Source organism: Oncorhynchus clarkii, chromosome 7, assembly GCF_045791955.1.
Source record: "Oncorhynchus clarkii lewisi isolate Uvic-CL-2024 chromosome 7, UVic_Ocla_1.0, whole genome shotgun sequence".
In the NCBI taxonomy this organism is placed as follows: Eukaryota; Metazoa; Chordata; class Actinopteri; order Salmoniformes; family Salmonidae; genus Oncorhynchus; species Oncorhynchus clarkii.
The window spans coordinates 63,508,185-63,528,211 of NC_092153.1; the positions used below are offsets into that span (position 1 = coordinate 63,508,185).

The following is a 20,027-nucleotide window of genomic DNA, read 5'->3' on the forward strand; positions in this document are numbered from 1 at the left end:
AGACCCTGGTTTGATTCCAGGCTGTATCACAACCAGCTGTGATTGGGAGTCCCATAGGGCGGTGCACAAATGGCCCAGCGTATTCTGGGTTAGGGTTTGGCCAGGGTAGGCCATCATTGTAAATAGGAACTTGTTCTTAACTGACTTGGTTAAATTAAAAGAATAAGTGAGATAACTGGTTGAGCCTGTTTTACTAGTGCTTCAACTGAGAGTTTCAAGTAGTGTTAATCGACATCTGGAATGACATATGCCATAGGTGGAGCTAGTAGGGCTGCACAAAGATTTCAAAGATTTCCATAAAACACGGAGTCAATCATGAATTGAAGCTACCTTGGCCAACTTCATGGATTCATTTGACTTCAGATTCATTTTCCTACTCCTTTCTGTGCTCTGTATTAGCTGATATCATTAGTAGGGCCTGATTATTAACATAATAGCCAGATTGGTGTCAGATAATCTGTTCTTATTAACATCATCTACAAAGCTAACATATGGATTTATTTTAAGATTGTCATACCATGGATCATTTAGCTGTTTGATTTTGAAACACATTGAAAAACACATTCAGAAATGGAAAAAAAAAACACATTCATAAATGAAAAAAAAAAAAACACATTCATAAATCCATATTCGTTTGTAGGCTAAACCGTTCAGATGCTACAGACGTTTTCGGGATGTCTCATGGTCTGACTGACACCACTGCAGAACGCCCACCTTCCACCGTAGATGCAGAAGGCCAACAGGCTGTGGTAATTGAGACGCAGCCCATGCATCAACAACAACAAAAAACATACAGTCGCCCTATCTCTATCTTAAACTGACGGATTTTGATGGAGATTTTTTTTATTACGTGACAGATTGTTAATGCCCTCTAGGGCCTCAAACAGTAATTTGTGTAGCCTACATCACACATTCAAGAAAGACAAATACATTGACATTTATTCAAGAAATCAGAAATGGTCCATTACAAACAATGGAGATTGATACAAAAAAATGTTTTATTAGTGTGCCAAATTGGTACAACTCAGGCCTGATGAGGTGTGTAGCCTATTCCTCTAGATGTCACTCTAATGTAGTGACAGGTAAGGATTGTATTGTCTTCCGCATTCAGTCAGTTTCATAATGATCCCTTGCATAGCAGGTCATACCAGAGTTACCTGGTCGGGCGCAACAATAGTAGTGAAACGATGACTACGATAGTTTGATATGGGTTTTCTTTCCATCTTTTACCGGAACAGTTCAACAGCCGACGAAGATTGGAATACTTTGATGCGCTCAAAGGTCTGTATACTATACTGCGTAAAAACAAGGGAGTGGGGGATAGAACCGGTGAAGGCTACTGTATCGTGTTTGCGGATGTACAAGCTAGTATCCAGTCAGATATGATTGTGGCATGCTGGTAGGTATCCTATGAAAATTACTCTGTAATCCGATGCATAAACCACCGTAACTCATATATTTGCTTGTCCGCCTGAATTTTAAAGAGCCAAATAATTGGATTTTGGCTGAATTACGCAGTTTACTCATACATGCGGTGCTGTATCAGTAGGCTACGTGTCATGTTTACATTGGGTCCTTATACAGCTTTAATGTCCAACTGCTCTCTCTGCCTGTTGCCCAGGGTTATGTTATGCATGGTACAGCATTATTTAGGCCTAATTTAGTAGTCTGCTAATTTGAAGAATGTGAAGACTGATGTCACTTTGTTTGGTGGTGGTCCTTGCAATCCGGGATCTTTGGAACGTCTCTTTAAAATGGTAAGAGGTTAGGGTAGGCACGTCCCAAAGAAGCCGGATAGCACTGACCGTTTGGTGATAGCAGTGCATAGTGGTGGCTTCAGTAGCTGTTTAACAAATTGAAAACAATGTATATCCATTGATGCATTTAGGAATGTACTTCTTTGCATCATACAGGCAGCGACATGCCATGATGACACTCACTGGTAAAATGTCCGTCATACTTTTTAGAACTATTTTTAGAACTATGTCTTCTATAGTGTATGACATGTCTCCATTCTCCTCCTGTCCTTTAGGCCCTAAGCAGAACCCCTGGGCTAGTTTGATGACAAGCTAGGCTAGAAGATGAGGAGGAGTCTAAATGACTGTTTCGTCTTTGACGTATTGACCCGTCTACTGTTGTTTGCAGTGTTCTGGTAAGTTGGCGGTTTTTAATGATAGAGATGGAGTATCAAATATACTATTCACTCTGACCCAAGTGGTCTGGACAACAACCTTGATTAATGTTTTGACCAGGGCCCAGGGTCTTGGAGAATGAACAGAGATAGGCTGGCTTTTAAGTGTACACAGAGAGCTAACATCAATGACATGCATGTCAATCTCTCCTGGATCAAAGTAGAGTAGAGATTGACTGCATCACTACTGGGTCAAAGTAGAGGAGAGATTGACTGCATCACTACTTGTCTGTGTGAGAGGTATTGACATGCTGATGGCACCGAGCTGTCTTTTCAAACGACTAGCACACAGCTTAGACACCCAGGCATACAGTACTCCACAAGACATGCCACCAGGGGTCTCTTCACAGTCCTCATGTCCAGAACAGACTCCGGGAAACGCACAGTACTGCATAGAGCCATAACTAGATGGAACTCTATTCCACATCAAGTAGCTCATGCCAGCAGTAAATAAGATTTATAAACAGATAAATGTACTCCTTATGGAACAATGCGGACTGTGAAGAGACACACACACAGGCACACATGCATACACACACATGCACTCGACACACGTATATTGTACTATTGCTGTATGGTGGTACTATACATTTTGTGTTGTAGATATGTAGTGGTGTAATAATGTTATATGATGTACTGTTACATTTTTTGTGTGATGTGCATTAATGTGTTTGGACCCCAGGAAGAGTGGCTGCTGCCTTGACAGCAGCTAATGGTGATCACTAATAAATGTAACAAGTATTTAAGTAGCTTTCTGTCCTTGAGGGTCAGATTGTTGTGAACTCCTCTGAGTATCGTACCGATCTCACTTGTGCACAAGTTCTGTCTATTAAACCTTTGAAAATTATTATTATTATTTTTTTTTTTACATAAGTCTTCGCCTTGTCTTTGCATTCATAATCTTCCCATTCCTAACAGTAAGCTTACAGCAACTTTAGATTCATGTGTATAGGTGCTGTTGCCCAGCCTGGTACCAGATCTGTTTGTGCTGTCTTTACAAGTCCTATGACAGTCAATCACCATACAAGTATATTGGAGATGTTTCCTTATGTAATACTACAACAGCTACCAATGATTCTCTCTGTCCTCTTAGTGTGACGGAGGTGCTACCTCCTTTCTCTCGTGAGATCCAGCCAGAGGAGATGTGGCTCTACAAGTTCCACCATGTGGAGAATGACCACGTTCCTACCAAACTCATGTTTGTAAGTACCAGTACTACTAATGACAGTCTGCATAATTAACCTCCATAATAACGTATTTACAACAGCCAGCCAAAGAAAATTAACTTATTCTCAATGGTTTGGTTCCTAACAGGGTCTCTTCCTCTCCAAATTGAGTTTTTCCTATTGTCACTGGCTTGCTCTTTTGGGTCTGAATTTTGTCAAGACAGTCTGGTTTCAATATCAAAATGATTATCAGAGCAAATTGGATGAAGTCATTTTCATGCACACATAAAACTGTTTTTTTCCTTTCCTTCTGTTTTGCAGAGCATAGCACTTTTCACCCCTATGGCTGTCATCATGTTGTTTGCCTTCCTGAACAAGACAGAGAAGAGGGACATTAAGGAGGCCTCTCTGGGTAGGTACAGTGTCACGCTCGGAAACCCCTCCTTTCTGCAAAGTAGCTGCAGGCAAATTCAATGGATTTGGACTCCCTTTTAAGGCAAGATAACAGTTTTTAATGAACTACGGTTGAGGGTAAAGGTTTAACCGGGATGTGGACACGAAGTTAGGGTTATGGTTGAGACTAGGGTTAGGGTAACCTAACGTAGCAGGCGTAAAATAAATGCCTAAGCTGCGCCTCTTTCTTTCTGGTCCTGATGAGAAAAAAACACCTGTCATGGGAGGTTATCTTCTGCACTGTTTAACCAGTCCAGTAAATGTGGAGGAGGAGTTAAGATGGAGCGTCACCTTGTTAACGTCCAAAAGTGGAAGTCGCGTCAAAGACACTCTTTCCATTTCCCCTGAAAACCAGATGCATCTTGTAGTTTCAGTCTCCGCAGAGGGCGGGGTTATGATTGAGACCATAAAGTCTTTGGCTGCGTTTACACATGCGGCCCAATTCTGATTTTTTTTCCCCCAGTAATTTTTCAGAGCTGATCTGATTGGTCAAACAATTAGTGAAAAATATCAGAATTGGCCTGCCTGTCTTAACGCAGCCATAGACAACATTCAAGGCAATAAATTGTTTCACAAATTGAAATGTTTAAGAACTAAGATAAGCTTGCTTTTACATGAAAATTTCATATCTACTTTTATTGCAGATAACCCATGAAGATGTTTTGACTCATGATGAGCAACACAGTATGAAGTACAAGACACATTTTTTGTAAAATATATTTTAAATCAGTGAGGCAGTCCCAATCCTTTCATATTTTATGGGCTAAATTGAAGAGATAGTAAAGTGTTGGAAAGACGGGGGAGATAGGGGAGGGAAAGGGCAGTGGGCCGGAGACGAACAGTGGTCAGTGGCTGTAACCACTGGACCACATAGGCCACACAAGAGTCTCTTCTTGATTGACTTACATGTCAAATATTGTCACGTCATACTACAGAATACATACAGTCTCTGTCTTCCTTTCAGCTGTGACTTTGACTCTGGTACTCAATGGGGTTTTCACCAACGCTATCAAATTGGCAGTGGGCAGGCCGCGGCCAGATTTCTTCTACCGCTGTTTCCCTGATGGTCAGATGAACACGGAGCTGCAATGCAGTGGAGATCCCGACACTGTAGAGGAGGGGAGGAAGAGCTTCCCTAGCGGACACTCCTCATGTGAGAGCATACCTAAGGTCCATGCACGCATGCACACACACACTTTACCAGTAACACTCAGCTGACAGCTGGCGCCAGTTGATTACAACTAACACAACACTTTTATATCATAAACCGTTCTTTAGGTCAGCCAACTACATTATACTGTACATATCCAAGACCTTGACCTTTCTCTCTATACGCTGCCTTCTCAGTTGCCTTTGCTGGTCTGGGCTTCACTGCTCTGTATGTGGCGGGGAAACTGCACTGCTTTAGTCCTGCAGGACGGGGCAAAGCCTGGCGACTCTGTGCCTTCCTCGCCCCTCTCCTCTTTGCCATCCTCATCGCCATGTCCAGGACCTGCGACTACAAGCATCACTGGCAAGGTAGACAGCTTGATAGCTAACACTCGGCAGAAACTTAAAGAGTTTTGATTGAAGTGTGGAACTAAAGGGTTTGGTAACAATTTAAACATAAATATACAGTGAGCTCCAAAAGTATTGGGACAGTGACACATTTGTTGTGGTTTTGGCTCTGTACTCCAGCTCTTTGGATTTGAAATGATACAATGACTATGAGGTAGTGCAGACCGTCAGCTTTAATTTTAGGGTACAGTTTAGGAGTTACAACACTTTTTGTACATAGTCCCCCCAACAACAAAATGTGTCATTGTCCCAATACTTTTGAAGTTTAATGTGTATATACAGTGCCTTCGGAAAGTATTCAGATCCCTTTACTTTTTCCACATTTTGTTACATTACAGCCTTATTCTAAAATTGATTAAATCGTTTTTTCCTTCAATCTACACACAATATACCATAATGACTAAGCAAAAACAGGTTTTAGAAATGTTTGCAAATGTATTTAAAAAAACTGAGATCACATTTACATAAGTATGCAGACCCTTTACTAAGTACTTTGTTGAAGCACCTTTGGCAGTGATTACAACCTCGAGTCTACTTGGGTTTGACGCTACAAGCTTGGCACACCTGTATTTGGGGAGTTTCTCCCATTCTTCTCTGCAGATCCTCTCAAGCTCTGTCAGTTTGGATGGGGAGCATCGCTGCACAGCTATTTTCAGGTCTCTCCAGAGATGTTCGATCGGGTTCAAGTCCGGGCTCCGGCTGGGCCCATCAAGGACATTCAGAGACTTGTCCTGAAGCCACTCCTGCATTGTGTGCTTAGGGTTATTGTCCTGTTGGAAGGTCAACCTTCACCCCAGTCTGAGGTCCTGAGCGCTCTGGAGCAGGTTTTCATAAAGCATCTCTCTGTACTTTTTTTCTGTTCATCTTTCACTCAATCCTCACTAGTCTCCAAGTCCCTGCCTTTGAAAAACATCCCCACAGCATGATGCTGCCATGCCTCACCGTAGGGACAGTGCCAGGTTTCCTCCGGACCCAACGCTTGGAATTCAGGCCAAAGAGTTCAATCTTGGTTTCATCAGACCAGAGAATCTTGTGTCTCATGGTTTGAGAGTCCTTTACGTGCCTTTTGGCAAACTCCAAGCATCCTGTCATGTGCCATTTACTGAATAGTGGCTTCCGTCTGGCCACTCTATCATAAAGACCTGATTGCTGGAGTGCTGCAGAGATGGTTGTGCTTCTGGAACGTTCTCCCATCTTCACAGAGGAACTCTAGAGCTCTGTCAGAGTGACCATAGGGTCACCTCCCTGACCAAGGCCCTTCTTCTCTGATTGCTCAGTTTGGCCAGGCGGCCAACTCTAGGAAGGGTTTTGGTGGTTCCAAATTTCTTCCATTTAAGATTGATGGAAGCCACTGTGTTCTTGGGGAGCTTCAATGCTGCAGACATTTACCCTTCCCCAGATCTGTGCCCCAGCACTGTCAGAGTGACCATAGGGTTCTTGGGCACCTTCAATGCTGAAGCAATTTTTTTGGTAGCCTTCCCCATATCTGTGCCTTGACTGTCTCGGAGCTCTACAGCCAATTCCTTAGACCTCATGGCTTGGTTTTTGCTTTGACATGCACTGTCAACTGTGGGACCTTTTTATATAGACAGGTGTGTGCATTTCCAAATTATGTCCAATCAATGTAATTTATCACAGGTGGACTCCAATCAAGTTGTATAAACATCTCAAAGATAATCAATGGAAACCGGATGCACTTGTGCTTAATTTCGAGTCTCTTAGCAAAGTGTCTGAATACTTATGTAAATAAGGTATTTCTGTTTTAAATTTTTTATAAATTAGCTAACATTTCTAAAAACCTGTTTTCGCTTTGTCATTATATGTGGTATTGTGTCTAGATTTATGCACTGCATATGTCACAGAGTTACGTCGTACGTTTGTGTACAACCCTTATTACCTCTTCTTGATAATAGGTAGTAATAATAATTTTTTCTCATGCTACAGTGGAAGGTTGAGCCCGTTACATTCCCACTGGAATGGGCCTATTGATAAAGTGTTGCCTTATCCCGCATGGCGACTGGCTTTGCTTTGACCTTCAGGCTTTGTCATTGGCTTTCACAAGCCCTGATCAACTTTTGATGTCTTTTATTTTCAAAATAATGCCCACCACTATCAACACAACCCCTGTTTCAAGTGTGGCAAATTACAATTATATTGGCTGGTTACAGATCATTCACTAAATTGCTGAAATATAAATGTAAACTGAACATAATTCTAATATTTTTGTTCTCCAGATGTCCTGGTGGGCTCCCTGCTGGGGTTGGTGTTTGCCTGTCTGGGCTACTGGCAGCACTACCCGTCTCTCAGTGACTCAGACAGCCACAGGCCCCTGCTGCACAGGGAAGTAGTCCCGGCGGCACAGGAGCGCAAGCAGCAGGAGCAGCAGGCCCAGCAAGCCAACTCAGGATACCTTCTGCCTCTGTAAGGAGCCCCAGGCCTGCTTCTGTACTGGGTGCATCCCCATAATCTCTCCTTCTTCCTGTAGTGTGCACTCGTGTAATAATCCCCATGCATGTAAAAGCATTGGATTGGTGTATGTGTTAGAGTTCCATGTACCAGTAATTTCCTTTCAAATCCATGAAGGGAAGTGAACAAGTGCAAACTTTGGGAGAAAGGAGAGGTTATTGGGACGCAACCTCTCATTTTACTTTCAAATGACTTACTTTCATGATGAATAAGATTATATGGACAGGGGGAACCTGATCCTAGACCATCAGCCTTGTGATTGCAGATCCAGACCTCCACTGTGGAAAAACAAACAAACAACTTTAGTTGGAGAGGAGCGGTACCAAGTAGTCTGCTCCTCACTCAATCAGTGCTGTCTGTTGGTCTATTCCAAGAAGATAAACAGTACTACTATAATAACAGGGTTGCATTCCCAGGCTGTCATGCTAATATCAATGTTTCTAATCTTTGAAGGACCAATTGTATAGAAGTGAAAGGACCTCCACGGTTACGTTGGATCACAAGTAAGGGGACATGCTAGCAATCTCGGTTTTATAAATCTATGACTAATCCAAATCTAATGAGAAAATGAACGAATCATATGGAGTCTTTCTCGATCACTTAAGATGCCAAAATTCTCCTTTTTTAATGCACTTACAGATACTGTATGTATAGTACGTTGTTTACAATACTGTGCCAATAAAGTTTGTTACCAGGGAATGTACGGATTCAGCAGACTTTCTTTACATTGTCAAATGTCAATATGGTTTTCTACAGTTTTTGTTAAGTAGGGAACTTTACCCATGCTCTCGCTGAAGCCAATCATCCATGTGGTTTATGTTCTACAGCACAGTATGTTAACAGCACAGGAGGGTGGTGGCACCTTAATTGGGGAGGATGGGCTCGTGGTAATGGCTGGAGCGGAATTGGTGGTATGGTGTCAAACACGTTTTCAATGTGTTTGATGCCATTCCATTAGTGCCGTTCCAGCCATTATTATGAGCCAGCCTCTACTGGTTAACAGCTGGAACATTGTGTCTTTATGTAGGAGAAGCAGAACACAGACTGACACCTAGCCTATTCAGTTGCCAAGTAGCCTTTACACTTCAGTCTGTTCTAGATCTGTTGAGATAGAAGTGTAGATATGGACTGACTGAATTGTCAAGGCTGACATTTTTTCTTAAATTACCCCCCCCCCCACACACACACACACACATACACACTAAATATAATTAAACTTGCAGATGTTCCCATTCCCCACTCAAAGCTTGGAATCCTCTTAGCTAGGTATTATTTTTGAGTTATGATTCTTGTCATTTCTTTAGGATTCTGCCAGTGCTTTATAGCCTACAGGTTTACTGTTGTGTTGCTACACATCTCTCTATCGTCATGGAAATTGACCTTTGATCCTACTACGGAATCACTAAACCGGTGATGTCATTCAGAACATACGAGGGTTGGGGTCTGCTTGCGACAAGTAAAGTGTATCAGAGGAAAGTCCACCCTGTTGGAAACCTCAACAAACCTTTGTGCCTTTTTGCGTTTAACAATATCTAAAGGGTTTTGGATTTGTATATATTCCAAGGAAGACTATTTGCAACTTTCAACAGAGAGAGAGACATCCTAGAGATCCACTCAGGAGGAACTGCCATATTTGATAGAGCCATACTATAACTAGCTGTCCATTGAAGGTATGTAGCTATTTCTGATGTCTGCTCTCTACTTCAAAGAATGTTAGTTGTAATAGTATAAGTGATGAATTGACTATATTCACTCCCAGCACCATGGTTAAGTGTCAAGTTCCAAGGTAAACAAACATTCCCAGTATGTTGTGAGATGGTATGCACAATCTATCCTAAAGATCCAGATGTCAGTTCCTCTATAGCATCTAAAACAATGCTATTTTCCCTGAACCCCAGCACCAGATGAATGTGTAAATATTAGAATTCTGTTTGTGCCTCACAGGTAGCGTGTTAAAGCTTACTGGGTGACCAACCTGAGCCAATCAAATTACACCTCTGTCTTCATACAGTAGCCAGACAGTAGGTGAGCTTGTTTTCCATTTATTTGTGTCGTTCTGTTCTTTAAAAGCAGACAAAAAATATGGAAGTCCCCTATGGGGAATATCTAAGAAATCTATTTAATATTATTTTCTATCCTACTCTATTCTAATATATTCTATTTACTCCCACTCTCACATAGCTTCACTGATCTATCTGCCATGGAAGGTGTGACAGGTGTATATGAGCCGGTGCAGCACCATTGGTTCCACTGCCAGAATCCGGTGGACTGTAGAAGCTCCTGGATCCCATTCAGCAGAGAGGATTCTCTACGACTGGAGGAGACACACAAACATGGCATGAGACTATTCATCACACTTTTACAAATACACATTTAATACAATACACATTACACTAATACACATGTAATACACATGAAATGTTCATGAATTAGTTTATTTATACAGAGGGAAATCATTTAAAATGTCAAGTATACAGTTAAAACCATATACAGTTAAAGACATTGTTCTTGTATTGTTACCCCTCTATACCACAAACTATGTGATGTAGTACCCCGAAACAAGAATATAACTCCATCCTACTTTGGAGTGAACCATTGTTCATGCAATAGAGCCTTATTAAGATAATGGTAGCACTTTACATTAGAGAATGGAATAAAGTGGTAATAGCCTGGTAGTAGAATGGTAACACGTTATCGTTACTCACAATTTTGAATTGAATTGAATGAAAATATTATTTGTCCAGATAACCCTTAAGTCCAGTTGAATGAAGTGATCCCTGATGATAACAGCAATGATAAAGATGATTATAATGATGTCCTCATAATTGTGGGTTTGCTCCTAACAGGGGAGACCAGTGGGGAGGAAGAAGTGGAGGTGGTGGTAGCCACAGAAGGGAGGCGTTTCGACGTGAGGCTGAAGGAGAGGAGGTGCTTTGCGGTGTACTGGGAGCAGCCCCCCTTGGAGGTGAGGCGCTGCTCCTGGTTCCACAAAGGAGACAAGGACATCTCCTACACCCCTTACTCAGAAGACACCAGCTTAGTCCTGGAGGTAGGACACCGTCTTTAATGGCACCCTGGTGCCTATATCGTACACAGGGCCCTGGTCAAAAGTAATGCTCTACTGTATATAGGGAATAGGGTGCCATATCAGATGCACACATCATTACAAAGTGATATATCTACCCTGTTACCTTGGTGTTTATCTTAGTACCGTAGTATTGTGGGGCCAGTATTTACTTATTTCTACAGTCTGAAGAGATATCAATTTATCGAACCTTGATTACATTGTAAATAACATTTTATGACTGACTGGATTTCAACCCGAGTCAACTGCACGCCCCAAGACTTACTCTAACTACCCAAGCTAATGCCTGGAGGGCAGGAGACGCGGGTTCGAACCCCGGTCCGTTACATTTGTATCACTGTATTAAGGAGGCCTACATGATGGCAGTGAAGCTGAATGACTGGATGAAGAAGATACAATTCCCCACTGGAGAAATGGTGGTGTTGCACAGCCCTACGGTATGACTCCCCATTCATGATTACAATTAGCCCACTGTAGTATACTGTCTGTAAAGACCAGGTCAATATTGCGCTGTAAAATAGAACTTATGCAACTCAAGAGTTTATAGACCTTGCTCTGTCTCCGATAGCTTATGACACAGCAACAGACAATTCCCTTGAAGGACTGGATAAGACTCCCCTCTGAGCAGAGTCAACCCAGGATGGTCAAGAGGGGGCTGGAGGGTATTAGAGTAGAGCTACCTGAAGGTAAGCCCTCAAATGTATGAGCCAGACCTCCCCTCTTCACTGAGGGCTTTAATTTCTACAGCTCAGTGTAAGATGGTCGCTCCTCTACTGTACTACCATGTGTATTAAATGCCAACAGTGCTGGTAATTGGCCTGAACGAAAGACAGACATTGTGTACGGAGATTTCAGGTTTTTGGAACCTCTAATGCATTCGAGGATAATTTACAGTACATGTTGATAATTACATGATTCCTTACACAGTATACAGTGTATTCGGAAAGTATTCAGACCCCTTGACTTTTTCCACATTTTGTTATGTTACAACCTTATTCTAAAATTGATTAAAATGTTGTTGTTTTTCTTATCAATCTACACACAATACCCCATAATGACAAAGCAAAAACAGGTTTTTAGAAATATTAGCAAACGTATAATAAAAAATAAAAAAATGTAAATATCACATTTACATAAGTATTCAGACCCTTTACTCAGTACTTTGTTGAAGCACCTTTGGCAGCGATTACAGCCTCAAGTCTTCTAGGGTATAACGCTACAAGCTTGGCACACCTATATTTGGGGAGTTTCTCAAATTCCTCGCTGCAGATCCTCTCAAGCTCTGTCAGGTTGGATGCAGAGCATTGCTGCATGGCTATTTTCAGGTCTCTCCAGAGATGTTCGATCATGTTCAAGTCCGGGCTCTGGCTGGGCCACTCAAGGACATTCAGAGACTTGTCGTGAAGCCACTCCTGCGTTGTCGTGGCTGTGTGCTTAGGGTTGTTGTCCTGTTGAAAGGTGAACCTTCGCCCCAGTCTGAGGTCCTGAGCAGGTTTTCATCAAGGATCTCTCTGTACTTTGCTCTGTTCATCTTTCCCTCAATCCTGACTAGTCTCCCAGTCCCTGGCGCTGAGAAACATCCCCACAGCATGATGCTGCCACCAACATGCTTCACCGTAGGGATGGTGACAGGAATCTTGTTTCTCCTTGTCCGAGAGTCTTTATGTGCCTTTTGGCAAACTCCAAGTGGGCTGTCATGTGCCTTTTACTGAGGAGTGGCTTCCGTATGGCCACTCTACCATAAAGGCCTGATTGGTGGAGTGCTAAGGAGATGGTTGTCCTTCTGGAAGGTTCTCCCATCGCCACAGAGGAACTCTAGAGCTCTGTCAGCGTGACCATAGGGTTCTTGGTCACCTCCCTAACCAAGGCCCTTCTCCTCTGATTGCTCAGTTTGGCCAGGCGGCCAACTCTAGGAAGGGTTTTGGTGGTTCCAAATTTCTTCCATTTAAGATTGATGGAGGCCACTGTGTTCTTGGGGAGCTTCAATGCTGCAGACATTTACCCTTCCCCAGATCTGTGCCTCAACTCAATCCTGTCTCGGAGCTCTACGGACAATTCCTTTGACCTCATGGCTTGAGTTTTGCTCTTGACATGCACTGTCAACTGTGGGACCTTATACAGACAGGTGTGTGCCTTTCCAAATCATGTCCAATCAATGGAATTTCCCACAGGTGGATTCCAATTAATTAATATCCACATGAGCTCAATTTCGAGTCTCATAGCAAAGGGCCTGAATATTTACGTAAATAAGCTTTTTGTTTTTGTAATACATTTGCAAATTTGCTTTGTCATTATGAGGTATTGTGTGTAGATTGCTGAGGAAAATGTTTTATTTAATCCATTGTAGAAAAAGGCTGTAATGTAACAAAATGTGGAAAAAGTCAAGGGGTCTGAATACTTTCCGAAGGCACTGTACATTATTTGTATTGTTGGTTTTTCAGGAGAACCTGACCAAGTGGACCACCTTGTGTTCATGGTGCATGGCATTGGACCAACCTGTGACATCCAGCTGCGTGGGGTCGTTCAGTGTGGTGTGTAGAACCTTTGATCCTTACCCCTTTACCGGCCTTCAGATTTTTTCATAGAAATACAGCTAAATTAATGAATGCCCTCCCTTCTCTCTTTTGTCCCTCTCTCCCCCATGCAGTGAATGATTTCCGGGGTGCCTCTCTCAGCCTACTGAGCAGTCACTTCAAGCAGAGTCAAGATGGGACCCACATGGGCCGTGTTGAGTTCCTGCCAGTCGACTGGCACCGGGTGCTACATGGTGATGCCACTGGGGTGGATGAGTAAGGCCTTGTACACACACACTCTCTCTCGCTCATTCTCTGTCTCTTTCTCTCTCTTCTTTTCTCTCTCTCTCTTAACAACACACTTTGACACTCACCATACAGCGATATCCAGAGGATCACCCTGCCCAGCATCAGTCGTCTGCGTCAGTTCAGCAACAGCACGGTGTTGGACCTGTTCTTCTACAACAGCCCCACATACTGCCAGACCATCATAGACACTGTGGCCTCAGAGATCAACCGCCTCCACCAAGTCTTCCTCCAGCGACACCCACAATTCACTGGGGAAGTGTCACTGGCTGGACACAGTTTGGGTCAGTACCTCATAGACCTCTCCTAACTTTTTAAAGCCCCTCCTAACTTATTCCTCTCTCTGTCTCTTTTGTCTTTATTTAGGCAAGGCTAGTATTGATAACCATTATAGTAAGTTGTATTCTTTATTTATATGACTTTTCTAGGTTCTCTGATCCTCTTTGACCTTCTGACAAATCAAGAAAGAAGGAACAAAGATGAAGAGGGAGTAAGTAACAGACTACTGCCAAAATGTACAACTCAATTTTGGTCATGGACACAACCACCAGCATTTTTATTCTAATTAGCTTGATGTTAATCCTGTATGTCTTGTGCTTCAGAGTAGCGTCAGCAGTCCAAGTGAAGCAACCCCATTAGACTTTGAGAGCTTTGAGGACACACTTAGGAACTTTGGATTGGGCAAGTATGTCCAAATGCTTCCAAAGGAGCAGATGGACTTAGAATCACTGGTAAGCATGTGCGTGTGTGTGTGCATGTGTGTGTGCATATGTGTGTGTGTGTATGTTTGTGTGTGTGACTGTCTAACGACTGTTTGTGTCCTCTGTCTATTCACTAGGGGCTGTGTTCAGAGACATTCTTCAAGGACTTGGGAATACCCTTGGGGCCTCGCAAGAAGATCATGTACTTGTTGAAGAAATGGAGAGGGGTATGACCTATCTCTCATTCACATCCAAATGGATTCAGTCATTGCACATAAACACCATGTGAAATTTTTCCCCAGTGTTCAAAATCTTTGATCTAACGTTCCAGTCTATTGGATCCATTGTGCATAGCTTCCTGTCTGTCTCGGCCATGACAATACTCTATCCTAACTGTTTGTAAAAGGCTGGAAGCTGGAAGTAGTGTCCCAAAAAATACAATTTTCCTTACATAGGACACTACTTGGGCCCTGGTCAAAAGAAGTGCACTATGTAGGGAATAGGATGCCATTTGTGATGTAGACTCATTGTTTAGATTGTTATTGGAGCTCCTCTCTCTCTCGCTCTCTCCTTTGGCCCAGCAGCAGGAATCCAGGACAGGAACTTCACACCCAGTTCCTGGCATCTCCGGCATTGCCGGTGTGTATTCCCAAGTCCAAGAACCCCCGACCCTCCTTTCAGGCACCCCCTCCACCAGCCCAGTGGATTACAAGTACTTTGACGTTGGCATTGGCCAGGTAAACAAACAACAGTGACCGCATTCTGTTACATGTACACAGGCCTTTTCTCTGTCTCCCTCCCTGTCCTCCAATCACAATGACGGAATGTCTTAAAAGTGTCTTAACGCAGTTAGCATGAGGCCCAACTAATACAACTGAAAATCTACATCAATTAAATGTTTGATTTCATTTGAAAATGTTGCTGCATTTTGATATCCATCCTTAGTTACAGAAAATTCAGAATTTACATATGGCGCATACTCAATTACTATTAACCATTAACCCTTTCCTTTCCTTCCCAGGTGTCCATCGTGTACCCTCAGCTGGCCTTCCAGCCACAGGCCTTCTTTGCCTTGGGCTCTCCTATAGGAATGTTCCTCACGGTGCGCGGCCTGAAGAGGATCGATCCCAAATACAGCCTCCCCACCTGCAAAAGCTTCTACAACATCTACCATCCAGTATGTTTATGGATCATACGTTATGAATATTTAATGTTGCTAAAGTCCATCTAAGTCACGAATATTCATAACAACCTGACTATGTGTTCTTCCTCGATGCAGTTTGACCCGGTGGCCTATAGGATTGAGCCCATGGTGGTGTTTCCAGATGTGGACTTGCCCCCCATACTGATCCCACATCACAAGGGCAGGAAGAGGATGCATCTTGGTGAGACCTGAGACATAAAGCCTTGATCTGGACGTTACAGAAACATTTCAAGAAATACACTTGCTGCTTATCACTGGTCAATGGTAGCCCTATATGTTATGAGCTTTTTGTTAGGACCCTTAGGGAGCATTGCTAAAGCTCCGACCTGTCTGATCATGTAAAAACACTACCCTTCAATGAAGACATTGTTTTTATCCAGTGACAGTGTGAAAACGTTCATCCACCATCCAATGCAGTGACCCTGTGTTGATATTGTGTCCCTCAGAGCTGAAAGACAGTTTGAAGCGAGTCAGCTCAGATCTACTGCTCTCCATCAGTACTGTCCGTGGTGTGTGGCAGACCCTCACCATGCTACCTGTCAACACACTACCCCCGGTGGCCGGGGTAGGAACCACAGCTGCACTGCCACCTCAGGAGTCAGAAGGTGGGAGACCAGTGTGTAATTAATTCATTAGGAACCATGTGTAATGTTTTAACATACATGTATTACTTTATTCTTCATAGTCTAAAAAACAAATGTCACTGTTTTTATTGTAGTAATTATAGTGTAGCTACACAGGTACCCTTTAAGAGCAATGTAATGTAACATGATGTAAATATGGTTACATTTATGTGTAATATGTTCTTTGTGTGACATGTTTTTTGTATGTACTATGTGTATTTTTATCATGTTACCCCTGTCTGCAACCAAATTTCCCTCTGGGGACAATAAAGTTTAAACTGTGTTACCTGAATCTTCCCTCAATACTCGTTTCCAGGTAGTGGGGCCCCAAATGGTACAGTCTCACCTACAGAGATGAGGAATATCAGTGTTGGAATGTTGAATGGCGGACGTCGGTTTGATTACGTCCTTCAGGAGAAACCCCTAGAGAGCTTCAACGAGTATCTGTTTGCCATTCAGAGCCATCTCTGCTACTGGTAAGAACAAATGAGTGAGGTTTGGTATCTTACAGGTATTCTTTAGCTTTCTGCGGTATCTCATGTTTTCTTTTGTGTTTCAGGGATTCCAAGGATACTGTGCTGCTGCTTTTGAGGGAAATCTATGAGGGGAAGGGAATCCTTCTCTAGCATCTCCAGATGTCAATGTAAATGATGGAGCTTATGAGTTGTGTATAATGCTTGTAATACAGGAGACTGGAAGCATGCAACTGTATGCATCAAATTTGTTTGATTTCATTATAAAAAAATAGTTTAGTGTATTGAGGCTTTTGTTAAATGCACTTTAAATAAATTGTGATTTGATCTGGAGGTTAGTCATTTACATAAACTGTTGTTTTTGGGTCTAAACCTAAAGCACCGTTTGATTATGGGCTCATCGTAGTTTGTTTACAAACATGGAAAATGTGACTAACTTTTCATTAAAGGTGTTATTCTAATTATTCACACTTTAAAAAAATGATATAGGCCTATACAGCAATTTAGCACTATATGTAAGTATGTGCGTGCGTGCGTGCGTGCGTGCGTGCGTGCCTGCCTGCGTATATATACATAATATATACAGTACCAGTCATAAGTTTGGACACACCTACTCATTTAAGGGTTTTTCTTTAATTTTACTATTTTCTACAGTGTAGAATAATAGTGAAGACATCAAAACTATGAAATAGCACACGGAATCATGTAGTAACCAAAAAAGTGTTAAACAAATCAAAATATATTTTATATTTGAGATTCTTCAAAGTAGCCACCCTTTAACTTGATGACAGCTTTGCACACTTTTGGCATTCTCTCAACCAGCTTCATGAAGTAGTCACCTGGAATGCATTTCAATTAACAGGTGTGCCTTGTTAAAAGTACATTTGTGGAATTTTGTGTTGTGACAAGGTAGGGGTGGTATACAGAAGCTAGCCCAAGTCCATATTATGTCAAGAACAGCTGAAATAAGCAAAGAGAATCCAGCAATGAACATCTGCTGCGCCCTGCGCTTGAAACCAGCTCTCTCTCTCCCCTCGTGTTCATTACAACTGCCACAGGAAAGGAATACCCAGAGTTACCTCTGCTGCAGATAAGTTCATTAGAGTCACCAGCCGCAGAAATTGCAGCGCAAATAAATGCTTCACAGAGTTCAAGTAACAGACACATCTCAACATCAACTCTTCAGAGGAGACTGTGTGAATCAGGCCTTAATGGTCAAATTGCTGCAAAGAAACCACTACTAAAGGACACCAATAAGAAGAAGAGACTTGCTTGGGCCAAGAAACACAAGAAATGGACATTAGACCGGTGGAAACCTGTCGTTTGGTCTGATGAGTTCAAATTTGAGATTTTTGGTTCCAACCGCCTTGTCTTTGGGAGACAGAATAGGTGAACGGATGATCTCTGCATGTGGGGTTCCCACTGTGAAGCATGGAGGAGGAGGTGTGATGGTTTGGGGGTGCTTTCCTGGTGACACTGTCAGTGATTTACTTAGAATTCAAGGCACACTTAACCAGCATGGCTACCACAGCATTCTGCAGTGATACGCCATCCCATCAGGTTTGCGCTTAAAGGGGCTATCGTTTGTTTTTCAACAGGACAATAACCCAACACACCTCCAGGCTGTGTAAGGTCTATTTGACCAAGAAGGAGAGGGATGGAGTGCTGCATCAGATGACCTGGCCTCCACAATTACCTGACCTCAACCCAATTGAGATGGTTTGGGATGAGTTGGACCGCAGCGTGAAGGAAAAGCAGCCAACAAGGGCTCAGCATATGTGGTAACTCCTTCAAGACTGTTGGAAAATAATTCTTCATGAAGCTGGTTGAGAGAATGCCAAGAGTGTGCAAAGCTGTCATCAAGGCAAAGGGTGGCTACTTTGAAGAATCTAAAATCTAAAATCTATTTTGATTTGTTTAACACTTTTTTTGGTTACTACATGATCCCATATGTGTTATTTCATAGTTGTGACGTCTTCGCTATTATTCTACAATGTAGAAAATAGTAAAAATAAAGAAAAACCCTTGAATGAGTAGGTGTGCCCAAACATTTGACTGGTACTGTGTGTGTGTGTAATATATATATACACACCACACACAGTACCAGTCAAATGTGTGTGTATATATATATATATATATATATATATATATATATATATAGGTTTATCAAATTACTACAGTCGACTTCATGCCACTCTGTCGCCTATTTAGCCTTTTACTCCAAAGAGAGGTGAACATTGTGTTCGTATTTATAGGATTAATTTCGTATATTAACTGTTTCTTTAAGCCACATTCCTGGCATATTGGCCCCGGAAAGTTAATTTCCCATTTATCCGCGTGTAACATATTACAGACACGATTTAACTTAGAAGAACGGGCATTGGGACTGCCGCTCACATCGTGCTCTGCAAGGAACGTTTTCATAGTGAAGAAAATAACTTCATAACACCATCTTTGACGTTTTTTGTATATTGGATAGCTGATTTACCCGGAAAGTTCACTGGAAAAGTAGGACATTTAACTTTTGGACTGTAGACTATAATTGCCAGTTCTGTGTTGACTGTTCTTGCCGGTAAAATATGTTTTTCATGTTTTATTAGTCGTATGTACGGGATATGCATCATATACATCGTCCAACGAAATGCTTATTTGCAGAGTCCTTCTCGACAAGGTTATTAATTTGGAATATTAATTCTATTATATTTTAAAGTAGAGTTTTGTTTTAAAAAGTGATTCTGAACTGACTTTAGCACAACATCATAGGCGTATGTTATTATGGCCATAGAATTAGGAATTAGAACAGGATTTCTATGATTATTGCAATATCTTTGTTGAAGAGGAAGCATGCATGTTCAAATTCACACTCTGGCCCATGTGTAGACACCAACGACTGTAGCCTATCATCATCACAATATCTGTATTTAAAGAGTAACATTCCATGAGAGCAATTACTTTTTAAAGCATGATTTGAAGCCATAGTCTCATCTGTTCACCAAGTTTCCTGTGAATGAAACTTGGACTAAGACAGGTCCTATAGTTTATTGGTTATGATGATATAGTGTTGTATTAATTTCATAAAGGTAGGCTATTATGACTATGTGAAGTCATTTAGCAAAAGATCACACCATTAGGCTAGTCTTGACTGTTAATCTGTTGTGTCATGATTGTAACACTTATGTAGACTTTATGACTCAATGAACTCAATGGAGCAAATGCATCCCATGACCTTTTCACATGCAAATATATTTTTCTATAATATATAGGCTAGGGTTAGGGTTAGTCCTCAAGG

The 20,027-nt window shown here is 42.0% G+C and overlaps 2 protein-coding genes across 4 annotated transcripts; both read left to right on the forward strand.

The window, feature by feature from the left end:
• Positions 1-1,121: 1,121 nt before the first annotated feature.
• LOC139414391 (phospholipid phosphatase 5-like) lies at positions 1,122-8,527 on the forward strand. Of its 3 annotated transcripts, none has more exons than XR_011634877.1 (8): positions 1,122-1,281; positions 2,033-2,152; positions 3,285-3,393; positions 3,679-3,769; positions 4,775-4,980; positions 5,158-5,328; positions 7,602-7,788; positions 8,287-8,527. XR_011634877.1 is itself a non-coding variant. In XM_071162306.1 (8 exons), the coding sequence occupies exons 2-8, from the start codon at positions 2,082-2,084 to the stop codon at positions 8,351-8,353; spliced, it is 885 nt and encodes a 294-aa protein (XP_071018407.1). In that variant the 5' UTR covers positions 1,122-1,281; positions 2,033-2,081; the 3' UTR covers positions 8,354-8,527. The 3 variants fall into 3 exon arrangements, 2 of the variants coding, with proteins under 2 accessions (XP_071018407.1, XP_071018408.1); XM_071162306.1 differs by having other exon boundaries at positions 4,775-4,963; XM_071162307.1 differs by lacking the exon at positions 8,287-8,527 and having other exon boundaries at positions 7,602-8,017.
• A 1,506-nt stretch (positions 8,528-10,033) lies between these two features.
• On the forward strand, positions 10,034-16,956 carry LOC139412658 (DDHD domain containing 2). Its single transcript, XM_071159326.1, has 16 exons — positions 10,034-10,103; positions 10,680-10,882; positions 11,266-11,355; positions 11,487-11,604; positions 13,360-13,449; positions 13,566-13,707; positions 13,813-14,021; positions 14,166-14,227; positions 14,340-14,468; positions 14,576-14,665; positions 15,023-15,175; positions 15,460-15,615; positions 15,718-15,823; positions 16,089-16,247; positions 16,582-16,741; positions 16,825-16,956. The coding sequence occupies exons 1-16, from the start codon at positions 10,034-10,036 to the stop codon at positions 16,889-16,891; spliced, it is 2,004 nt and encodes a 667-aa protein (XP_071015427.1). The 3' UTR covers positions 16,892-16,956.
• Positions 16,957-20,027: the final 3,071 nt, after the last annotated feature.